The sequence below is a fragment of the Bactrocera latifrons genome, unplaced genomic scaffold (assembly GCF_001853355.1).
Source record: "Bactrocera latifrons isolate USDA-ARS-PBARC rearing strain unplaced genomic scaffold, ASM185335v1 scaffold_225, whole genome shotgun sequence".
In the NCBI taxonomy this organism is placed as follows: domain Eukaryota; kingdom Metazoa; phylum Arthropoda; class Insecta; order Diptera; family Tephritidae; genus Bactrocera; species Bactrocera latifrons.
Window position 1 is genome coordinate 259,682 of NW_017535797.1, and position 18,283 is coordinate 277,964.

At 37.7% G+C, this 18,283-nt stretch overlaps 2 protein-coding genes across 3 annotated transcripts in view; one reads left to right on the top strand and one right to left on the bottom strand.

Moving 5' to 3' along the window:
* Window positions 1-8,584: 8,584 nt before the first annotated feature.
* Window positions 8,585-16,531, top strand: LOC108968687 (brain-specific homeobox protein). The gene is made up of 4 exons (XM_018932854.1): window positions 8,585-8,992; window positions 11,990-12,390; window positions 12,667-12,969; window positions 15,898-16,531. Exons 1-4 carry the CDS (start codon window positions 8,592-8,594, stop codon window positions 16,452-16,454), a joined length of 1,662 nt encoding a protein of 553 aa, XP_018788399.1. The 5' UTR covers window positions 8,585-8,591; the 3' UTR covers window positions 16,455-16,531.
* A 1,146-nt stretch (window positions 16,532-17,677) lies between these two features.
* The window catches only part of LOC108968685 (paternally-expressed gene 3 protein-like), a 6,423-nt gene continuing 5,817 nt past the window's right edge, over window positions 17,678-18,283 (bottom strand). The window contains exon 4 of one of the 2 annotated variants that reach the window (XM_018932849.1): window positions 17,678-18,256. In XM_018932849.1, coding sequence (XP_018788394.1) covers window positions 17,708-18,256 — 549 coding nt within the window. In that variant the 3' untranslated portion in view covers window positions 17,678-17,707. The other variant, XM_018932848.1, reaches the window with a different exon arrangement.

The following is an 18,283-nucleotide window of genomic DNA, read 5'->3' on the forward strand; positions in this document are numbered from 1 at the left end:
GTCTCTCAAGTACATAAAATGCATTTGGCGTTTTTTACTATGTGTGAAATTATTCAGCAAAGAAACTCCGTTTAATTTTGTGTGCGGAATCAAATGTAGAAAAAGGCCTTCGATGAAATTCTTTATCGCGAGTAATTGTTTTTGATTGGTACAAAATATTCAAACAGTGGCGAAAACGCGTTGACGGCGAACAACGTCCAGGATGGCCATCAACATCAACTGATGATCGACAAGTCAATAAAATAAAGGAATATGCGATTGAGAGTCAACCTGATGAACAGGTAGAGATCCAACTGACATGGTTGGAATATCGACAGAATCAGTAAAAACAATTTTCAAAGACTATTTAGGCCCAAGAATAGTGAAAGCACTAAAATAAAATAAAAAAAAAAACAGTATTCACAAATGCTTTTTGATTACCAAGATGTCATTGAACGTATTATTACTGACAATGAGCCTTAGCTCTATGCGTACGATAGAGGAAGAAATGATCAATCGGCCGAATATTGTGGCAAAGGTGAGCCGAAAACGAAAAATCTCCGTCAAAGCAGGTGAAAAATCCAGTTTATGTTTACAGCTTTCTTCGATTATGGCCGTGTGGTGCACTCCGAATTCCCTTTCCTAACTACTGAATTAATCTAGATAAATGTAGGTAATCCGGATTAACGCTGCCGTCTCTCAAGGCTATTAGTTAGCTCTCCGACCGGCCAAACGGTCAACAAGGAATACAATCTATCGTTTGCAGTAAGCTATTCATAATAAAAATATACAGAAATTATGGGTCCACAAATCTTGGGTTTTCCACCAATTTAATGCACCATCGCATACTGTATTGATACTTCATGAGTTTTTCGCCAAATTTTCATACAATATCGTGCCGTAACCACCTTATACATCTGATTTAGCTTCGTGTGACTCCTGGCTTATTGAGCAAACTCAAACGACCGCTAAGGAGTCAACCTTTTTAATCCCATTTAAGACATTAAACGCAAGTCGCCACGCGCAATGAAAACTATTCCGGATAATTTAATTTTTTCGAGGACTGGAAAAAAATGTTGACGCAAGTGTATTGGAGCCCAGTTGTATTACTTCGAAATTATTACAAAAATACTGGAAACTACGAACCAAAAGAGTTAACGCAAAAAATTCTAATAGATCTAATTTCCATACGCGAATCGGTGTAGAATGGCAACAATATCAATCTATGTCTGAAGCGAATGGTCAGTGATGATGGAACCTGAAAAGTGAAAGCGGAATAGGCAATATTCATTTACTATGAGCTGGTCAAATTAATAATGAGCTGTACCGTCAACAGCTGGACTGTCGGAAGAAGAAAGTGGTCGGTTTTAGTCAATGGACGAAAACTGTCTTCCACCAGGATAACGCCAGGCCACATATAGCGATAGCGACTCGCCAGAAGCTCCAGAAACTTGGTTGAGAGATCCTTATGCAGCGACCTTGCGTTTGCTGGTAAAAACTTCGCCTCAAGAAAATCTTATGAACATCTACTGTCCCTTGCTCTTGCCAATGGTATATAAATAGGGCTAGGTCGCGGTTTGTATTATGAAAATAATGTTTGGCCACAAAAATCTTCTCCGCTCCACTGAAACTTGGAATGAATTTCTTTCACGTTAAAGGGTATATGTAGAGGTCATCTAAGTCTATGTATTCTCTTTTTAAAATTGAGTAAAACAAAAAAANAAAAAAAAAAATAAAAAATAAAAAAAAAAACAAAAAAAAAAAAAACTGTGTGTCTTACGTAATTCGCCACATTTCTTTTTGGATTCCTACGTAAAAGCTTCGTAAATATGAAAATGTTTACTAAGTAAACGGCAAAGAGTCAACAAGTTTGTACAAGAATATATAAACATATATGTATGTGTACGTATATACAGTTGCGCGTAAAAATGTTTGCACAGTTGGTCAGTACAAATCGTTTTTATTTGCCTGGACCGGTACGACAGGAGCTGAGAGGCGCGTTTGTGTACGTAGCGGTGGAAGCTTCGCAACAGACAAAGTCAATAGTGTCAATGTATGCCGAAAAACAAAACCATTTCTCAAAAATCAGCAAAATACAACTTACGAATGCGGAAACGTATTTCCTGGCTTCAAAGGCAGCTCTTAGTTTATTTTACAACTTTTCTAACGCAACGGAAAACTGAACTTGCTTACCTTTAAACAAAAGCCGTTTAATCGATCTTAGACTTTCGATCTTAGACTAATATTCTAACAAGTTTTGGCCCACGACTGTAAGTCATACATATGGTATATGTATATGTATGTATGTGTACGTATATACTCGATATCGACAGCTATAAGACGGGGAAATTTTTATATTTACTTTCGATATGTATTTATTGAGAGAACACTTCGGTGAGCAGATAATTTCACGTTTTGGTTCGGTCAATTAGCCACCAAGATCGTGTGATATCGCACGGACAGACCGTTTACTGTGGAAATAATTGAAGTCTAAAGTCTATGCGGACAATTCCGCTTCGATTCAGGCTTTGGAAGAAAATATGACGCGTGTCATTCGCCAGTTACCAGTCGATATGCTCGAACGAGTCTTCGAAAATTCAACTCAACGGATGGAACATCTGAGATGTAGCCGCGGCCAATATTTGAAAGAGATAATCTTCAAAACATAAATGCCAAAAAATTTTGTTTCGAATGATAATAAACATTATCCATTAAATATGAAGTTTTTCTGTTAAAAAAAAAAAAAAAAAAAAAATCGAAACTAAGAAGTCAACTCTTGTCAATAACGAATGACTAGTTGACTCATGTGGAAGCTACATTACGTTAGAAAGCCCTATAAAACAACTCTTTTTATATTCAAAAATTAATATGGAATTTATTCGCAGACTCTGCATTTATTACCATTTCTGGGCATCTTGAGCCCATAACAACTGGTGGGAGTTCTGAATGCAATTTGCATTCTATATTTTGGAATGAATTCCGATAGTCTTTTGGTTACTATCCTCGCAAATTTAAAGCAATACCCAATTTTTTAAAATAAAGGTTTTCGAATCTACCAATTTTCTTCCATTTTACAATATCTGTTTAATAAGATTTCCAAGATTTGCTTAAATTAAATTTATAAATTTCTATTGTGGGAGTAATCGACTTCTTCTTCTTTGAACATACAACATTCAACATACGCAGTCATAGTCGAGTTTATAACATCACGCCAGTCGGTCTCCCTTTTCGCTGTGTGGCACCAATCGGAGATTCTAATTGTAGGCCCTTTACCATGTGGTCTTTCCAACGGAATGGAAGTCTTCCTCTTCCCCTGCTTCCGCCGGCGGATACTGCTTCGAATACTTTGAGAGTTGGAGTGTTTTCATCCATTCGGACGACATGACATAGCCGCCGGCTCTTAAATCACTGAACTGTGTCAATGTCGTCGTATAGTTAATCATTCCATCGAGTGATGGAAGGACCACAAATCTTCAGCAGAACCTTTCTCGTAAAACTCGTAACGCCTGTGCGCCATATAACAGGACCAGGATGATAGTAACTTGTAGAACTTGTTCTATTTTCGTCTAGAGAGGACATTACTTCTCAATTGCCTACTCAGTCGGAAGTAGCACCTGTTGGCGGGAGTTATTATGCGATGGATTTATGAATTTTACTTTCCTTTGCATCACAGGTTATTATTGAAGTTTTTTAAAAATGAATGCGCGGAATACCGAAACGAGAGTTTGTATAGTCAGCGGTACCATACTTTGCAGTTCGTCATTTCCGTCCAATGGAAATTCAGACGGGGTTTTGTCGGGACTCTCCCGACTACATGGACCTTTATGAGATTGATAAAAGTGTTTGTCGAACCTGCAAGTATCGCAAGAAGATCGTACGATCGAGATCGGTATGTTGTATCGGTATCAGTATGGTGTTTAAAAAATCCAAGAGTTTGACTCGGAACTTATTGATACAACTTGAAGTTAGCAGCCGGTCGTTGCAGCGGATAATTCATGATGTCTTAATCTTAATTCCGCACAGAGTTCAAAAACAAACCCTCTAGATTTAAAAATGATTGAAATTTCCAAGTGTGAGTAGGCCAAATTTGATCTAAACGGAAATGTAAACAGGCAAAATTGCCGTATATGGAGTGAGTCAAATAAAGAAACAATCTACGGGGTACTTGACTCAGAATAGGTAAATGTGCGGTGCGCAGTTTCATCAAGGTGTATTGTATACCATTTAGCAATTTTTTAAATAATAATTAATAATTTTAATTTTGATATGGGTGGTAACTATTTTTCAAAATATATTTAAATTGAAGACTTCTTCAATAATATTCGTGAATATTTTGAGAGGATTATATATATTTTTAAACAAATTTTTACGACATTTTAGAGAAGGGTATTTAAAGTGCTGTAGGAAATATTTTAAAATTTTTAAAGTTTTTTTGGTATAGCTGGCAACTCTATTGTAAAATATACCTAAATTGAAGACTTGCTCAACACTTTTCATTTGTGAGTTAAATTTGGTGCATATTTTATATTTATTAACTTTTTAATTAAAGTTGGCAACTCTATTTTGTTATAAATCAATATTGTGAATACTTTCCGGAAAGCTTTCTTCAACATCTTATATTTAGAAATAATAATTAATAACACCTTACGAAAAGCACATTGATTTTGGCTTAATTAACCTAATTAAATCCGCCAATTTAACTGGTAAAATGCTTACTCGCTGCACACGTGTTTAAAGTGAAATTCTCTGCACATTTAATCATTTAAATGACAGTTAATATTTGACCACTGCATACTGTAACATTTTGATTTGCAGGAAAACAAAAAAAAATACAATGAAATCAATACAATTATTCGAGAAAAAAACAGCGTACAAAAAATGTTTGCAATTAAAGCACAATCTGTGGTAATTATGGCACGACAACAGCAAAAACACGACGCAAGAATATGCATAACGAAGCGCAATTAAACGGAATATTACGTAGATTTGTTTGTGTGTAGGAAAAAGCGGCGAAAAAACTGCAAAAATAGTTGGCGTTCCTCATTTTTTTTTATTTATGTTGCATGCTACATACAAAAAAATTTAACACACACACATATATAAACGCATGAACGCCAACCGATATGTACACAATTGATTGAAGTGCGTTATGGCGTCGTGGCGCGCAGCTTTTGGAGCGCTCGGCATGACAACGCCGCCAACACAGCGCAGCTACGGAGCAGCTAGCAGCTGGCAGCCATTTTGCATCAATTTCACCATAATTAACGTTTCTGTTGCGTTGTCAATGCGTACATTAAATTCATTAAATGCCACAATTATTGTAATTAATTTATAATTGTGAATTAATGATGACGATAGAAGCAACAGCAACTATGTATGTCCACAAACACGCATGCATATTAATTTCCACTTGCGTATGTATGTATATTGTATTTGCACAATGCTTTGAGACGGAGATGGAAACGCATTGTGACGCCAATCAATACGCACATATTGATTCTGATTGTCTTAATCAACGGCATCAAAGGTATTGTATAAAGATATGTACATACATATGTATATGAAATTGTTCGTTACCCAAATCACCACCACGAAACGCGAGCAGCAATGTTATGATGCGGAAAGCCGAATACTTTCTAGCCCAGAAGTCGTTATTGCAGTAATTGTTGAAGCGATGAGTGTGTCGACAAATTTTCAAGGTGTCAACGGGGTAAGCTATCGAGTAGAAGATTGAGGAAACAAGTCAACTAGGCGGTTTCACTCTTAGGATTGTGTGTTGAGAAAAGGATTGTTTTTAATAAACCTGAAAGATCCCAAAACATTCAAAACCGTATTAAAGGTAATGGTGATCCCCCAAATCGGGATGCTGGCAATATAAGCAGTATACAAGACACTCCTACAGGATACTTGTTAAAGATTTCATTATTTATTGTATTCATCGTAATCTTAAGTTTAATCTGAAACAAGAAAAAACGTTAACTTTGGCTACATCAGTAAAAATATATAATATTCTTGATTTGTAACGCTCCGTTTGTATAGTAACTATACTGGTCCGAACTGAACAATATGTTCGAAGATTGTCTTAAACAATAATATTTGCCATATTTCGAGTACATATCGGCCAATTTGTATGGCAGGTATATGCTCTAGTGATCCAAACTGAACAATGTGTGCAAAATTTCAGGCCGTTATCTCAAAAACGGATGAGCTCAGGCTAAATCGACTCAACTCACCAAGCTAATCATTTATAAATTGAGAAATAAAGTCCTCTCTCGTCCTGCTATATGGTGCAGGGGCATAGACGATGACAACGTCTGATGAGTAGATCTAATGAGTTTTTGTGAGAAAGGCTCTGCTGAAGATTTATGGTCCTTTGCGTATTGGCAACGTCGAATATCGCATTCAATGGAACGGTGAGCTGTACGAGATATACGACGACTACGCTGGCTAGGTCATGTCGTCCGAATGGATGAAAACACTCCAGCTCTGAAAGTATCTGACACAGTACCTGCCTAAAGAAGCAAAGGAAGAGGAAGACATCCACTCCGTTGGAATGACCAGGTGGAGAAGGACCTGGCTACACTTGGAATCTTCAAATGGCGCCAAGGAAGTGTTTCACAGCTCATTAGAGCTTTAGCTCCGTAAAGGCAACCTGCAAAAGGCAAGGACATTCACAGAAATTAAATATAGATTTCCAACAAACACGGATTTTTTTGGGTTATATGTCCAGTACGAACTTTTAGTGTGATTATTAAAGAAAAACTGATTTAACTATTTGCAGACAACACCTACGATGTGTCACATATTCAATTGCGGACAGTTGGATTCAACTAATGAGGAATGAAGTATCCCGGAATTATGTTAGGAAGAAATCTCTTTTTAGTTTTAGAGGCGGCGTCTTCTATCGACAGCTTTACATCAACTTTAGCTTCATGCTAACAGATCACAGTAGCACCCTCCAAGCAGAGGTGGCAGCCATCACGCTTAGCTGGTAATACTGATTTTAAGCTCGATGACTATGCGATGACTCAAAACTAGTTAAAGAGTGCATAACCTCGTTATCAGTAGCAAATTCTTCCGTAATAGACTTGTATGGGTGCACACACACCGCGGAATCGGGGGTAACTTTAAAGTCGATGAGTTAGGGAGGGCACATTTAGTCCATATTTCAACCGAAAAGAGGGTCGGTTGTCTGACCTGCTCTTACGTTCTAGCACTGGAACTATGGACTTTCAACTGACCAACAGGTTCACTAAGTATTTCGCTGGACGGTCTTTTCCAAAGCTGTGTGGAGGAAGGCGAGTTGGAATCATCTTGTCACTTTCTCCTTTATTGCCCAACTTTTTCAGACTGAGAGTGTAATATATCGGTAGTCGCACCTTCGGCGAAACTAGCGAAATGTCTCACATGATTTTCACAGCCTTAATAAATTTGTGTCAAGTTCAAAACGCTTCGTCGGTCTAAATATGAGCATCTGGTTTGGGACTTTATAGATAACACAAAGACCGAATATACATCTTAGTGGTATGTATGGATATTGGATGAACTCTACAACCTAGCATAACCAACATATTATAATAATTAATGAAGATCTCAATAAGTTCAAAAAACTCGAAAGTAATATTTCGATTTTGGAGACTAACCTCGAAAAATGGTGGTTTCGGTTGGAACTTTAGGCAGTGTATTTGATCTAGATTCCTTCAGTCATTAATAACTCTAAAAGTTATATGGGCAGCCCTATTACTCAAATTGATTCCAATATACATACAATGGCAGAATTCACAAGAAATCGCATAAGTTCGCTCATATACACATGAATATGGACCTCAATGTATGTATGTATGTGAAAAAATAATAATAATAGCCCAGTTAAGGCTAAATTTCCTTGTTAATTTGAGAAAATTACTTGTAAACTGAATGCGGAAAATGCGGTATAGCAATGTGACTAAACGAGAAAATCGAAAGCAGTGCAATGGCATGACACAGTGCGACAAGGACGCCAAATAAAGGACGAATATATGCTTACACAGCCGAAGCGTTAGCGCGTTGTCGCTTTGGAAGCGCCGAGTGGGTGTGTTCAAGCAGTCGGAAAGAGCGCACACAGCAAGTGGGGTGGATTCACGTTTGTTACTGTGATTGTTGTTATTCATGATGCTACCAACAACCGTTAGTGGACTAAGGTGGCTATGTAGGGTTTGAGTTGTGCCTTGGAGGCAGCAATTTACATGGTGATTTACTCGTAAAAACACATAAGCGCATAAATCAAGACTTCGGGGGAAGGGTTGTTTCCGATACATACGACTCTTAATGCTGCAAGGATGCTTGCTAGTGGTGGGTGCAATGGCTGCAACAGCATCACCGTAATGCAAGTCAATGTCGTAGATTAGAGTGATTTACGGTTGTTGTGCGGTGATTGAACGGACAAAATGCGTTCAACTGTCGACGAATGCGGTACGCGCGACTGTGATCTCGTCGAAAGTGGATTTCTGAAGTTTAACAGTGTTACTACTACAAACGCGCGCCATAAAATAGAAAGCAAAAATTAAATTATTATTGAAAAATAATTTAATTATTAAAAATTATTGAAAACTTATTGCAAAAAAATTACAAAAATGTCCATACAAGTTAGTGAGCGCGTGATAGCTTCGCCGTCGCATTCGCTTGCGTCCGCCGCAAATAGTGCGGGCACCGTTAGTCATAGTACCGTCGGCGGCGCTGGCAATAAACAGCAATCCGCTACAATTGTCACCGCAAAGACACCGTTCTCTATCGAACATATTTTGTGTCAAAATTTAAACAACAACAATAATAATAATACTAGTAGTAATCACAACAACAATAGTAATAACCACACCAGCAACAGCAAAGTGAAAATGGCAATTGGAAAATGTGCCAAAAATAATTGTGATAGTGAGAAATTGCGGCAGCAACAACAGCAACACCAACAAAAACATTCACCCATACATGCATTGGATGACAACGAGGAATATACACGACTTGTGGCGCAACAACGGTAAACTTTCAGTGCAAGCAACATTAAAATATTTCAATTTACCGTCGATTCTTCTATCAATTTGGTTGAGTTGTAATTTAGAATCGTAGCCGCTACCTTCCATAAAATGCATTATCCTAAATTTGGAGTATCCATGAAGTGTTTTTTTAAGTTTTCGTAAACGATGCATTACCGATCACTTCAAATGTCTCAAATTCCAGACTTCCAACAGAAGAACTTTTCTCCGCTTTGAATTACTCGTAGGAGCCTGTTCGGCGCCCCCTTCTCGGTAATCGGACTCTTTGCTTTATTATTTCTCGATAATCGGAGTCTCGGTGGAGCCACTGCTCAATTATTTCTCGGATTCTTTTACTAGTGTGCAAAAAAAATGAATCCCTCAAAACTTTGTTGGCATTTCTGAAAAGGATTTCGCTGATTGCCTTACCGATCTCTTTAAACGGCTTGAATGCCCAGCTCTCCAGTTTCGAAATAATCGTAGGAGCCTGTCAAGAATGAGTCGGGTCGTTCACCTAAGAGCTCACGAGATATATACATATATATATATATCGATGTTGTTGTTGTTGTTGTTGTAACGGCAGAATTCTGCCGAGTTGACAGTCCTTGGCCGGATAAAAATCCGGGTCCGTTCCGGTTTTCGTAGACTTGACTGTCGTGGGAACGGCATACAACAAGAATACATATCGATAATGTCCAATGGTGGCAGTGCAGTGAAAGACCTTTACGCAAATGCCGACGGAATATTGTATTCTCTTCCATGTTAAATATTACGCCGACGGTATTTAAAATTAGGGTCCTGACTCAAAATTTAGCTTGATAAGCATAGAAAATTTAATAAGGTTGTTGCACGAGTACATCCTACAGAAGATAGGGCACAAAAACGCATAGATCACAGTGAAAACCTCAATAAAATTCCATTTTGATCAATTCAACCATCAGATGAAATTAGATGAGTTTGTGTTCAGAATCTGCAGAGAAAATCTTGAACAAAGTTTTCGTAAGGAAGGCAACACATAATTTTTCTTTCCAAGAAAACTATATAGGCCTGAAAAGTACATTTAATAACTTATAAAAAAGTTATAAAAGTATGTAGTTATCGCAAAACATATTTGGTAGCAAAAGTCTCAAGGAAATTCTTTCATTTATTAATTTTTTTGTGGTATCACTACTTTTCTGTCCGATTGCTAATTAGTCTACCAAAGTTCTGCACCAAAAACAAAGTTTTCGGCTTTTGATCTGGTAAATGAACATAATTGAGCAGAAACCGAGGATATTTGAAGACGTTAATACATCCATTCACAATATTCCATTCACAATATGGGAAAGAGTTTGGCAAGACTACGGTGTAAGCATCTGGGGTCTCACAGTGCACTGAAAAAGTATCGGTAGTGAGGCTGCAGAGTTTGTTAAAATTCGCGTCAAGCGCAGGCATCCTAAAGGATGACTATTCCTCACGGACTTAGTAACAGAACTTTATCTGGTATCGCAAAGTACCAAAATTGGTCTAGGCGTGGCTCATTGGCTTACCAGACTAACCTAACCTCGCCTAGGGTTTATTAGACAAAAAGATATGGATTAGTAAGGAAAGTGTAAGTCTAAGTTCTTAGAAAAATGTTTTAGGTTAAATGAAAGACTGCATGCTAATATAGCCTACATTCAAAGCCGAGAGTATGTTGTGTTCAAATTTCCCCAATTTATAATTATACATAGAAGTAGATTATTTTCTAATAGTCGGCGGCAGGCATTCTCGAATTTAGATTTTATTAGCGACGTGAAAACAATTTCTAAAAAACAATCAGAGTAGTTTCTTAACTGTTTTAAAGCTTTTAGCACTGGAGAATGGAAAGCTCGATCATACAAAAGTAACTGTCAGACATAAAAGCGACTCCGAAAGAAATAATTATGGTATATATACATCAAAAAGCTGCACAACTATTACTAAATTCTTAGTTGTAGTCCATAAATGTGGATAAAAAGTGAAGCCAAGCTCTGAAACTTATGGGTCTAAGGCATAGTATATCCTACCGACAAATCTTCGTACTTCTAGAAGAATATTGGGTTAATATATCCTATTTTATAAACCAGTTGAGAATTTCAAATGTATCTGCTTTGACTTAAACGAATATTGCCATTATCTTATGTTAAGTTTGCTATGAAGCGTGTAGTATCCATTAAGAAATTTCGGAGATCCTATACACGTGACGACCTGAATCGATTCATCCATTACCGTCGATATCGGACAACTAAAGCATATAACTATCATATAAACTGAACGATCAAAATCAAGTTCTTATATGGAAACCTTTTTTTTATTTGTTAACATATCTTTTTCTTCGCTGTAAACTCCGCACATATTCTATAGACCGGACCACAACACCAAGTAGTCGTTATACAAACTGACCACTCTTTAACGGCAGACGAGAGATCTTTCATATTTTTATAAGTAACCTATGCGATGTCAGCCTCGAATTCAATCTATAGGTTTTCCACTGGTTACGCGACAGGGCTTTGAATTGGCCAATCCAAAAGATCGAAACGTATTTGGGATGAATATCTTACAGAAATTTCCACTTGACTGGCTTGGAATCGCAGCCTTAGGGTTCCATATAGTTTTTTAAAAAATGCAAGTACTCAAATTTGTCCATTATTTCATTGTGTCTTACGACCAGACCTAAACTATGCCAAACCATAATATTTCCGCCACCCTGTTTTAGCGTCTTCTGAGTGAACTATGGGCTATAATACAATGGCTAAATATTTCTATTCTATTAAGCTTTCTTCGTCACTTCACTGTGCATTTTTCCAAAAAAACTCGATGCAGTTCTTATAACGGAAACTTTTTTATCTGAGTAATTATATTCAAAAAACTTAATTCTAGAACTTCCTTGTCTGCTCTTTGTCTGCACTATAAACATCCATTAATTTAATAAATAAATAGTTAAAAATGAATAATGCCACAATAGTAGCTCAAGTTTTGGTTCTCTTACGCCCTCGTTGCAGCTTCAAACCGAGCGAACGTGGTAATTTGTCCGGCGCTTTGACCGCACCCTCTTCGATATCATCCGCTTCGTCCGCTTCACTGCCATCGCCAACCGTACTAACTAATTCAACGCATGGGAATCAAGGCAACAACAACAGCAACACTACAGCATCGGTGCCAACACATCAAATTAGTCCACCGACAAGCAACTATTTACCGCAAGCAGCACAACAAGTGTCTGCAGCACCACCTCCGCCTCCTCCATCACTACCGCCGCCACCACCACAACATCCACATCCAGCCTCGGTGTTATACCCAAGTGCGGCATACAGTGACCATGGTTTCTTGCAGATGACGCTCGGCTACTTATCACCCTCGTCGGGTGCCTACAAATCAGTGGACCCTTATTTTCTTTCGCAGGGTAAGTTTGCATGCAAAACACACAAGCACACATGCCAATAATATAATTAACACCGCATGTAAATAAATAGTAGCTGTCAGTTTGAAAAATATCTACACAAATTAGAGACACCAAACTTTTTCGGGTGTTTGACCGAACGAAATTCAATTAGGCAACTTAAATACACAAAAAAAAAAACAAAAAAAAAAACAACGAACACATGTACCCTATTTATCAATATGTATATCGGAAAATGTTTAAGTTGTGGTCGCTTTTAATATGCCTTCATTTTTCCAGCAAGTCTTTTCGGTGGTGGACACCTCTTTGGCGGCGCCGGTTGTGTGCCTGAACTGGCTTTAGGCTTAGGTATGGGTGTGAATGCGTTGCGTCACTGTCGTCGCCGCAAAGCGCGCACGGTCTTCAGCGATCCACAATTATCAGGGCTGGAGAAGCGTTTCGAAGCTCAAAGATATCTTTCGACGCCGGAACGTGTGGAGTTGGCAACCGCTTTGGGTCTAAGTGAGACACAGGTGAAGACATGGTTTCAGAATCGTCGAATGAAGCATAAAAAACAGCTGAGACGGCGAGACAATACTAATGGTGAGTACTTTAATAAACTTTCGTTGGGTTTAGATAGAAACTCAGTATTTTTAATAGCGTGTCATACACAAGTAGATCTATTAGTCTATCTTTTTATATATATAGTATTGACAAACGGCAGCGTTAACTACATTAATTTGGATTAATTCAGAAGTCAGTGAAGATAACTTCGTTGCTGACTCCCATTTAATCCTCAAAAATTTAGAGAGTTAGCTGCATTTGCGTTAGCAATATTGTTAAAAATGGCCAATTTTTATCTACTGTGAATAAAAAATAAAAAACACTGACAGTTGTTTCTCAAATCTTCATGATGTTGTGTTATGTTGCAGTTTTAAAAATAACGTATTGATATGTTTTTGTAATAAAAAATGGTTTTGTAAAAATTGGTCAGCTAACAACCGCAATGTTTATCTTCTATCCATTTTCATTGATAATATTATAAAAATGACGTTTACGAAAGCTTCAAACTCGCATAGCTGCCGTTTGTCACCTACATATTTGGAGCTGATTAAGTGCGCAGTTAATCCGCATTAACTCTGCCGTCTGTCAAAATACTTTATAAAACTTCTGCATAATGCTTTTGGCGTATGGACTGAATTTTGATATTTTGTTTGCGGAAATATGATATTTAAAATTGCCACATTTTACCTTATCGTAACAATTATTATGTTTATTAAAAATGTCTCTTCATCTGTCATTCTCTCAACTAATTGAAAAATCGAACAATGTGGCACGCTTTAGTTGAAGATCGCCAGACATTCGGTATCAAAGGTTCAGTTGCAGCGTATAGTCCTTTAAAGAACTCGAGCAATTTGAAGTGTTCACATGTAGTTATGACTTCTCGTGGAAGAATTTTGGTTTCCAATTTCGAGTTCTGATTGAACCATAATAATAGCTGCTTTTAACTTTCAGTAATCTGATAGTAGTTCGTCAAAAGAATTGACATGTTCAAGACCGTTTTCTCATTTTCCACTTAGTCTCTTCAATATTTTCTTCGTTTTTTTATTTAAAGTTACTACTTTTCTCTCAAAATCTGAAAGTATTCGAATATATCGTCATCATTTATATTGGCGTAGACTCCGATTACCCGGTAATAGCCGAGTTTACAAGAGAGCACCGGTCGTTAGTTCTTCCTTTTCACGCCATTTCATCTTTCGTATTTTATAAGGAAGAGAGCCAAAGTTTAAATTTTTATAAATCTCATAGAGTTTTATCGAATCACTGCTGATGTGACCTTGCGTGGTCCTTATGGAACACAATCTTCTTTCCTATTGACCAAGGCTGACTACGTCGAGGCGGTTGTGCTTCAAACATTCCAATTATTGATGATACAAGTCTGAATTAAGACCCAAAGCTTAACTTTTTTTTTTTATTAGCAAATAGTTTTCCAGAGCGTTTTGCATCTTTCGTCGAAATTACCAGAAATGAATTGACGGAACCAAATTTGGGCGAGATTGGCTCTCACACTATCAGAACCGCAAACACTATTCACATTTTCAGCAAGCCTGACTTACGTTTTCGACTTTATCGAAAAAAACTGCAAACTATGGAGTATTTTATCTTTGCTGGCGTCCACCTTTGACGGTTCTTAAACAATTCAGAGTCAAGCAATCACAAAAATATCTGAGAAAATATTTCAGTACAAAATCCTATTTTTCCAAGGCCATTCCCCAAGCGGGCAGCGGTAGAATTTTGCCGCTGTAAAGTATGTCTGTCATAAGAGGCGACTAAATCCAATATACATATGTACACTATGTTTGTTATTTTACTGCACTCGAAATATCAGCAATATCTTGTCAGAAATACTCAGCTTGAACTAATATTATAGACTTTGAATGAGATTCCTTCTAATGAAAAGACATTTGAAAATCAAGCCATTCATTAAGTTTGATGTGTGCTCAACTGGTAGTAGCAAAAGCTATAAGGTCTGGCCGGAGACTTAAATTTTGTACCACGGGGTGCTGTTAGTCCTTGCAGTTGGCTCCAATCTGCTCATTGGGTTTGGGCCTTTGAGGTGGGTTTGAAAGTAAGGGTATGTAGAATAGAAAATTCAATTCAGTGTGAAGTCGCACTGCAGCTGGCTACCGGACCCAAAGCACAGCAGAGGGTTTAGGTTGACCTCTAATGCGACCAAGGTGGAAAAGGTGTCCCTTCCACCTGACCAATTGGGACCAAATAATACTTGCAGAAATTATGTATTATTAGCACGCTGATCATTGTTTCGATCTATGTGCTTTTAAGCACCGTGTTGTAAGGCCGTCGTCGGCAGGAACTCACGTAAAACACAACGACTGTTGTTTTCCAACATCATATAGCGTAATACGAACGCACTTACCCATACATACATTTCGAGACACAGAGCATTAAAGACAAATATTGTATATTAAAAATTCGGAGTTTTTTTCTTACTGGACCTAATATTAACAACGATTATGAGACGAATGTGCGAAATAATTATTTCAATCTGGTCAATTTTTTTTCTCAAATATAATACAATTTTGAAACGTAAAGGTCCATAAATATGTCGTTTATTACTACTTTGACACCATCTCAGCTCCTAAAAGTTGTAAAAGCTTCTCAAAATTCCTAAAACAAATTCATAATTTAATCGAAGGCGGTTGAATAGTGTGAAAGGACGTTCATAGCGGTCAAACAAAGAAACTTCAAGTCCTTACACTTGCCTTTCCAATGTTGAAAAAGAGAAAAAAATTACCGCAAAAGCTTGAGAAAATTGTCTTGGTACTTTGGAAACTCAACAAAACTTGTCTTGTCCATCAACGTTGCACTGCTGCAGCCAATTAAATTGACAATATTTCACATAATTACATTTACCAAAACTCCAAGAAGTACAAAGAAAAACTTTCTGCACAACAACAACAATAATGCAAAATTTTTTCCTTTATCTTTTGTTTGGCATTCCATTTGCAGAACCCGTTGACTTTTCACGTTCGGACGGCAGCAGCAGTCACAGTGCAAAGAGCAGCAATAATGCGACGCTACCAAATGCCAGTAGCCACGCCAACAACAATAACAACCACATGCAACAGAGTGGCAGCTCAAGTAACAGTAATAATGGCGCAGACAATATAAATGGCGTTGAAAAGGCATTTGCTGCACAGGCTTATGCGCGCGAACAGCAACAGCAACAGCAACACGCAACGCATTCACACCCACACGCACAGACACTTCCAACACACTTGCAATTACGTGGCAACACTAATACTTGTAATAATGGCAGCGACTCGCTGGGTGGTGGCGGTGCGCATTCCCAACTGCTGCATGACGGCCACAATGTTGCGTCGCATCAGCAACATTTGCAAATGTTGCGCAATATTTCAGGTGGTCAATTGGAGAATGCCATGGGCTTTCTGCAACATGATTACTCCACGGACGATTACTCGGATGTGGATGATGACGAGGAGGACGAAGACGACGGCAGCGACGTGGATATTGTCGGCGATACGAAGCTCTATCACCTGACATAATGTGCGTAATATAGTATATAGTAACGGATATGAGAGGCGGAAATGTAATTGAACTTAGAAAAGAACACAAGTTTGAACTTCCACTGCTAGAACTTAAATAGGAAAGTATAATATTTTTTCCTAAATCCTGTAAATAATTAATGTGCGCAAGGATACTATAAGTTTTAGAATAAATATAAAATACATAAAGTTAAAATTCGAACTCGAGGGTGAAGACCTCGTTAATGTAAGTGTTATAGAAGTGGCGGAGTCATATGCAAAACATTTTGCTCATTTACTCTTCCACCAAGCAACGGCTAAACACCCTTTACGATCTCAATTGAGGGTATCTAAATATGTTCACCAAGTGTACGCACACTGACATACCGAAACTTTCAATGCTTTGATTGCGTTCCCAAAGATTTAGATCACTGTATCGTAGAAGCTTTTCTTTTTCTCTTCTCACATATCTTCAAAAGATTTGTGTGCTGAGCGGGGAAAAAGAAGTTGGAGAAGAAGAGCAGTGATATTTTTCACGGATGGCTTGTAGTTAAGTGGGAGAGTAAGAGACGATTTGTCAACTCTGGCTTTAGACTAATATACCGTTGTAGCGCCTTTAAAGCGGAGATATTTGCCATCAAGATAGCAGTATATATAATATATTGTTTTGAAGTTTCTTTAAAAAGGTTTGCAGTATATACTTATACTGCTATGAAGTTCCTTCAAAGAGGTGTGCATTCAATTCGATATCCGATGGGCTATACTTGCTTTGACGTCGCTGACAACGGCAAATTGAATTCATTAATTTTACAATAATTACATCTGATATAGCTAGTATTCTCACCTCTCTCATCGGTTTGTATGGGTATCATACATACCATTTAGTCCAGATCTATTGAAATTAAGCGGTGGAAGCGATCCGAACTATTTTAGAAATTTTCGTGTTATTAGTATAATAAAACGGTCCTTATTCGGTAAGCTGTGTGCAAAGAACATTTGTTGAAAGACGATGATGCAAAAATGAAATCGTACATAGATTAAAATTTCAATTTATTGATCCTTAAATCGTTTTTTATCGCATCTAGTGAATATAACCAAAAAACGATTATATCGATGGTTAAATAAAATGTAAAACAATTAGCCTCCAACACCTGTTCTTAATATACATACAAATCTAGAGATTTATAAATAATATCTTAAAACAATATATAATAATTTATATACATATATATTTTTACTTTTACTTTTCAAAACTTCATAAAAGTTGCATCCTATTATAAACTCTGATTTAATCTGAGCTTGGCAATAAGTTGAGAGAATAAATCAACAGGCGCTTTATCGGCGCAGCCTTGTGAACAGTTCGGTTGCTTACTGCCAATAGCATTACCGCTCTCTGCAGAAGAATATATCAACAAAGCAAGGGTCTTAACTCGTTGACAACAACCGCATTTGCAACCCGGTTTTGGATCACACGGTTTAACTGTAGTGGGTACTGCTTCGGAACTAGTTTCTGTACTTAAATCCCGAACGGTCGTGCTTATAACTGGTTCTTCAGGTTGTGGAGTGCTTGGTTGTTCAGTTGCTACAGTAGTTACTTCAGGTTCGGCCTGAGTGGAGCTCTCACTTGGTTCTTCAGTTGCTACAGTAGTTACTTCAGCTTCAGGCTGTGTGGAGCTCTCACTTGGTTCCTCAGTTGCTACAGTAGTTACTTCAGGCTCGTCCTGAGTGGAGCTCTCACTTGGTTCTTCTGTTGCTACAGTAGTTACTTCAGCTTCAGGCTGTATAGAGCTCTCACTTGGTTGCTCAGTTGCTACAGTGGTCACTTCAGGTTCAGGCTGAGTGGAGCTCTC

Coding starts and splice junctions, on each gene's coding strand:
- LOC108968687 (XM_018932854.1), top strand. CDS start 8,592: ATGTCCATACAAGTTAGTGAGCGCGTGATAGCTTCGCCGTCGCATTCG. Junction 8,993..11,989: donor CGACTTGTGGCGCAACAACG/GTAAACTTTCAG, acceptor CCCTCGTTGCAG/CTTCAAACCGAGCGAACGTG. Junction 12,970..15,897: donor ACGGCGAGACAATACTAATG/GTGAGTACTTTA, acceptor TTCCATTTGCAG/AACCCGTTGACTTTTCACGT.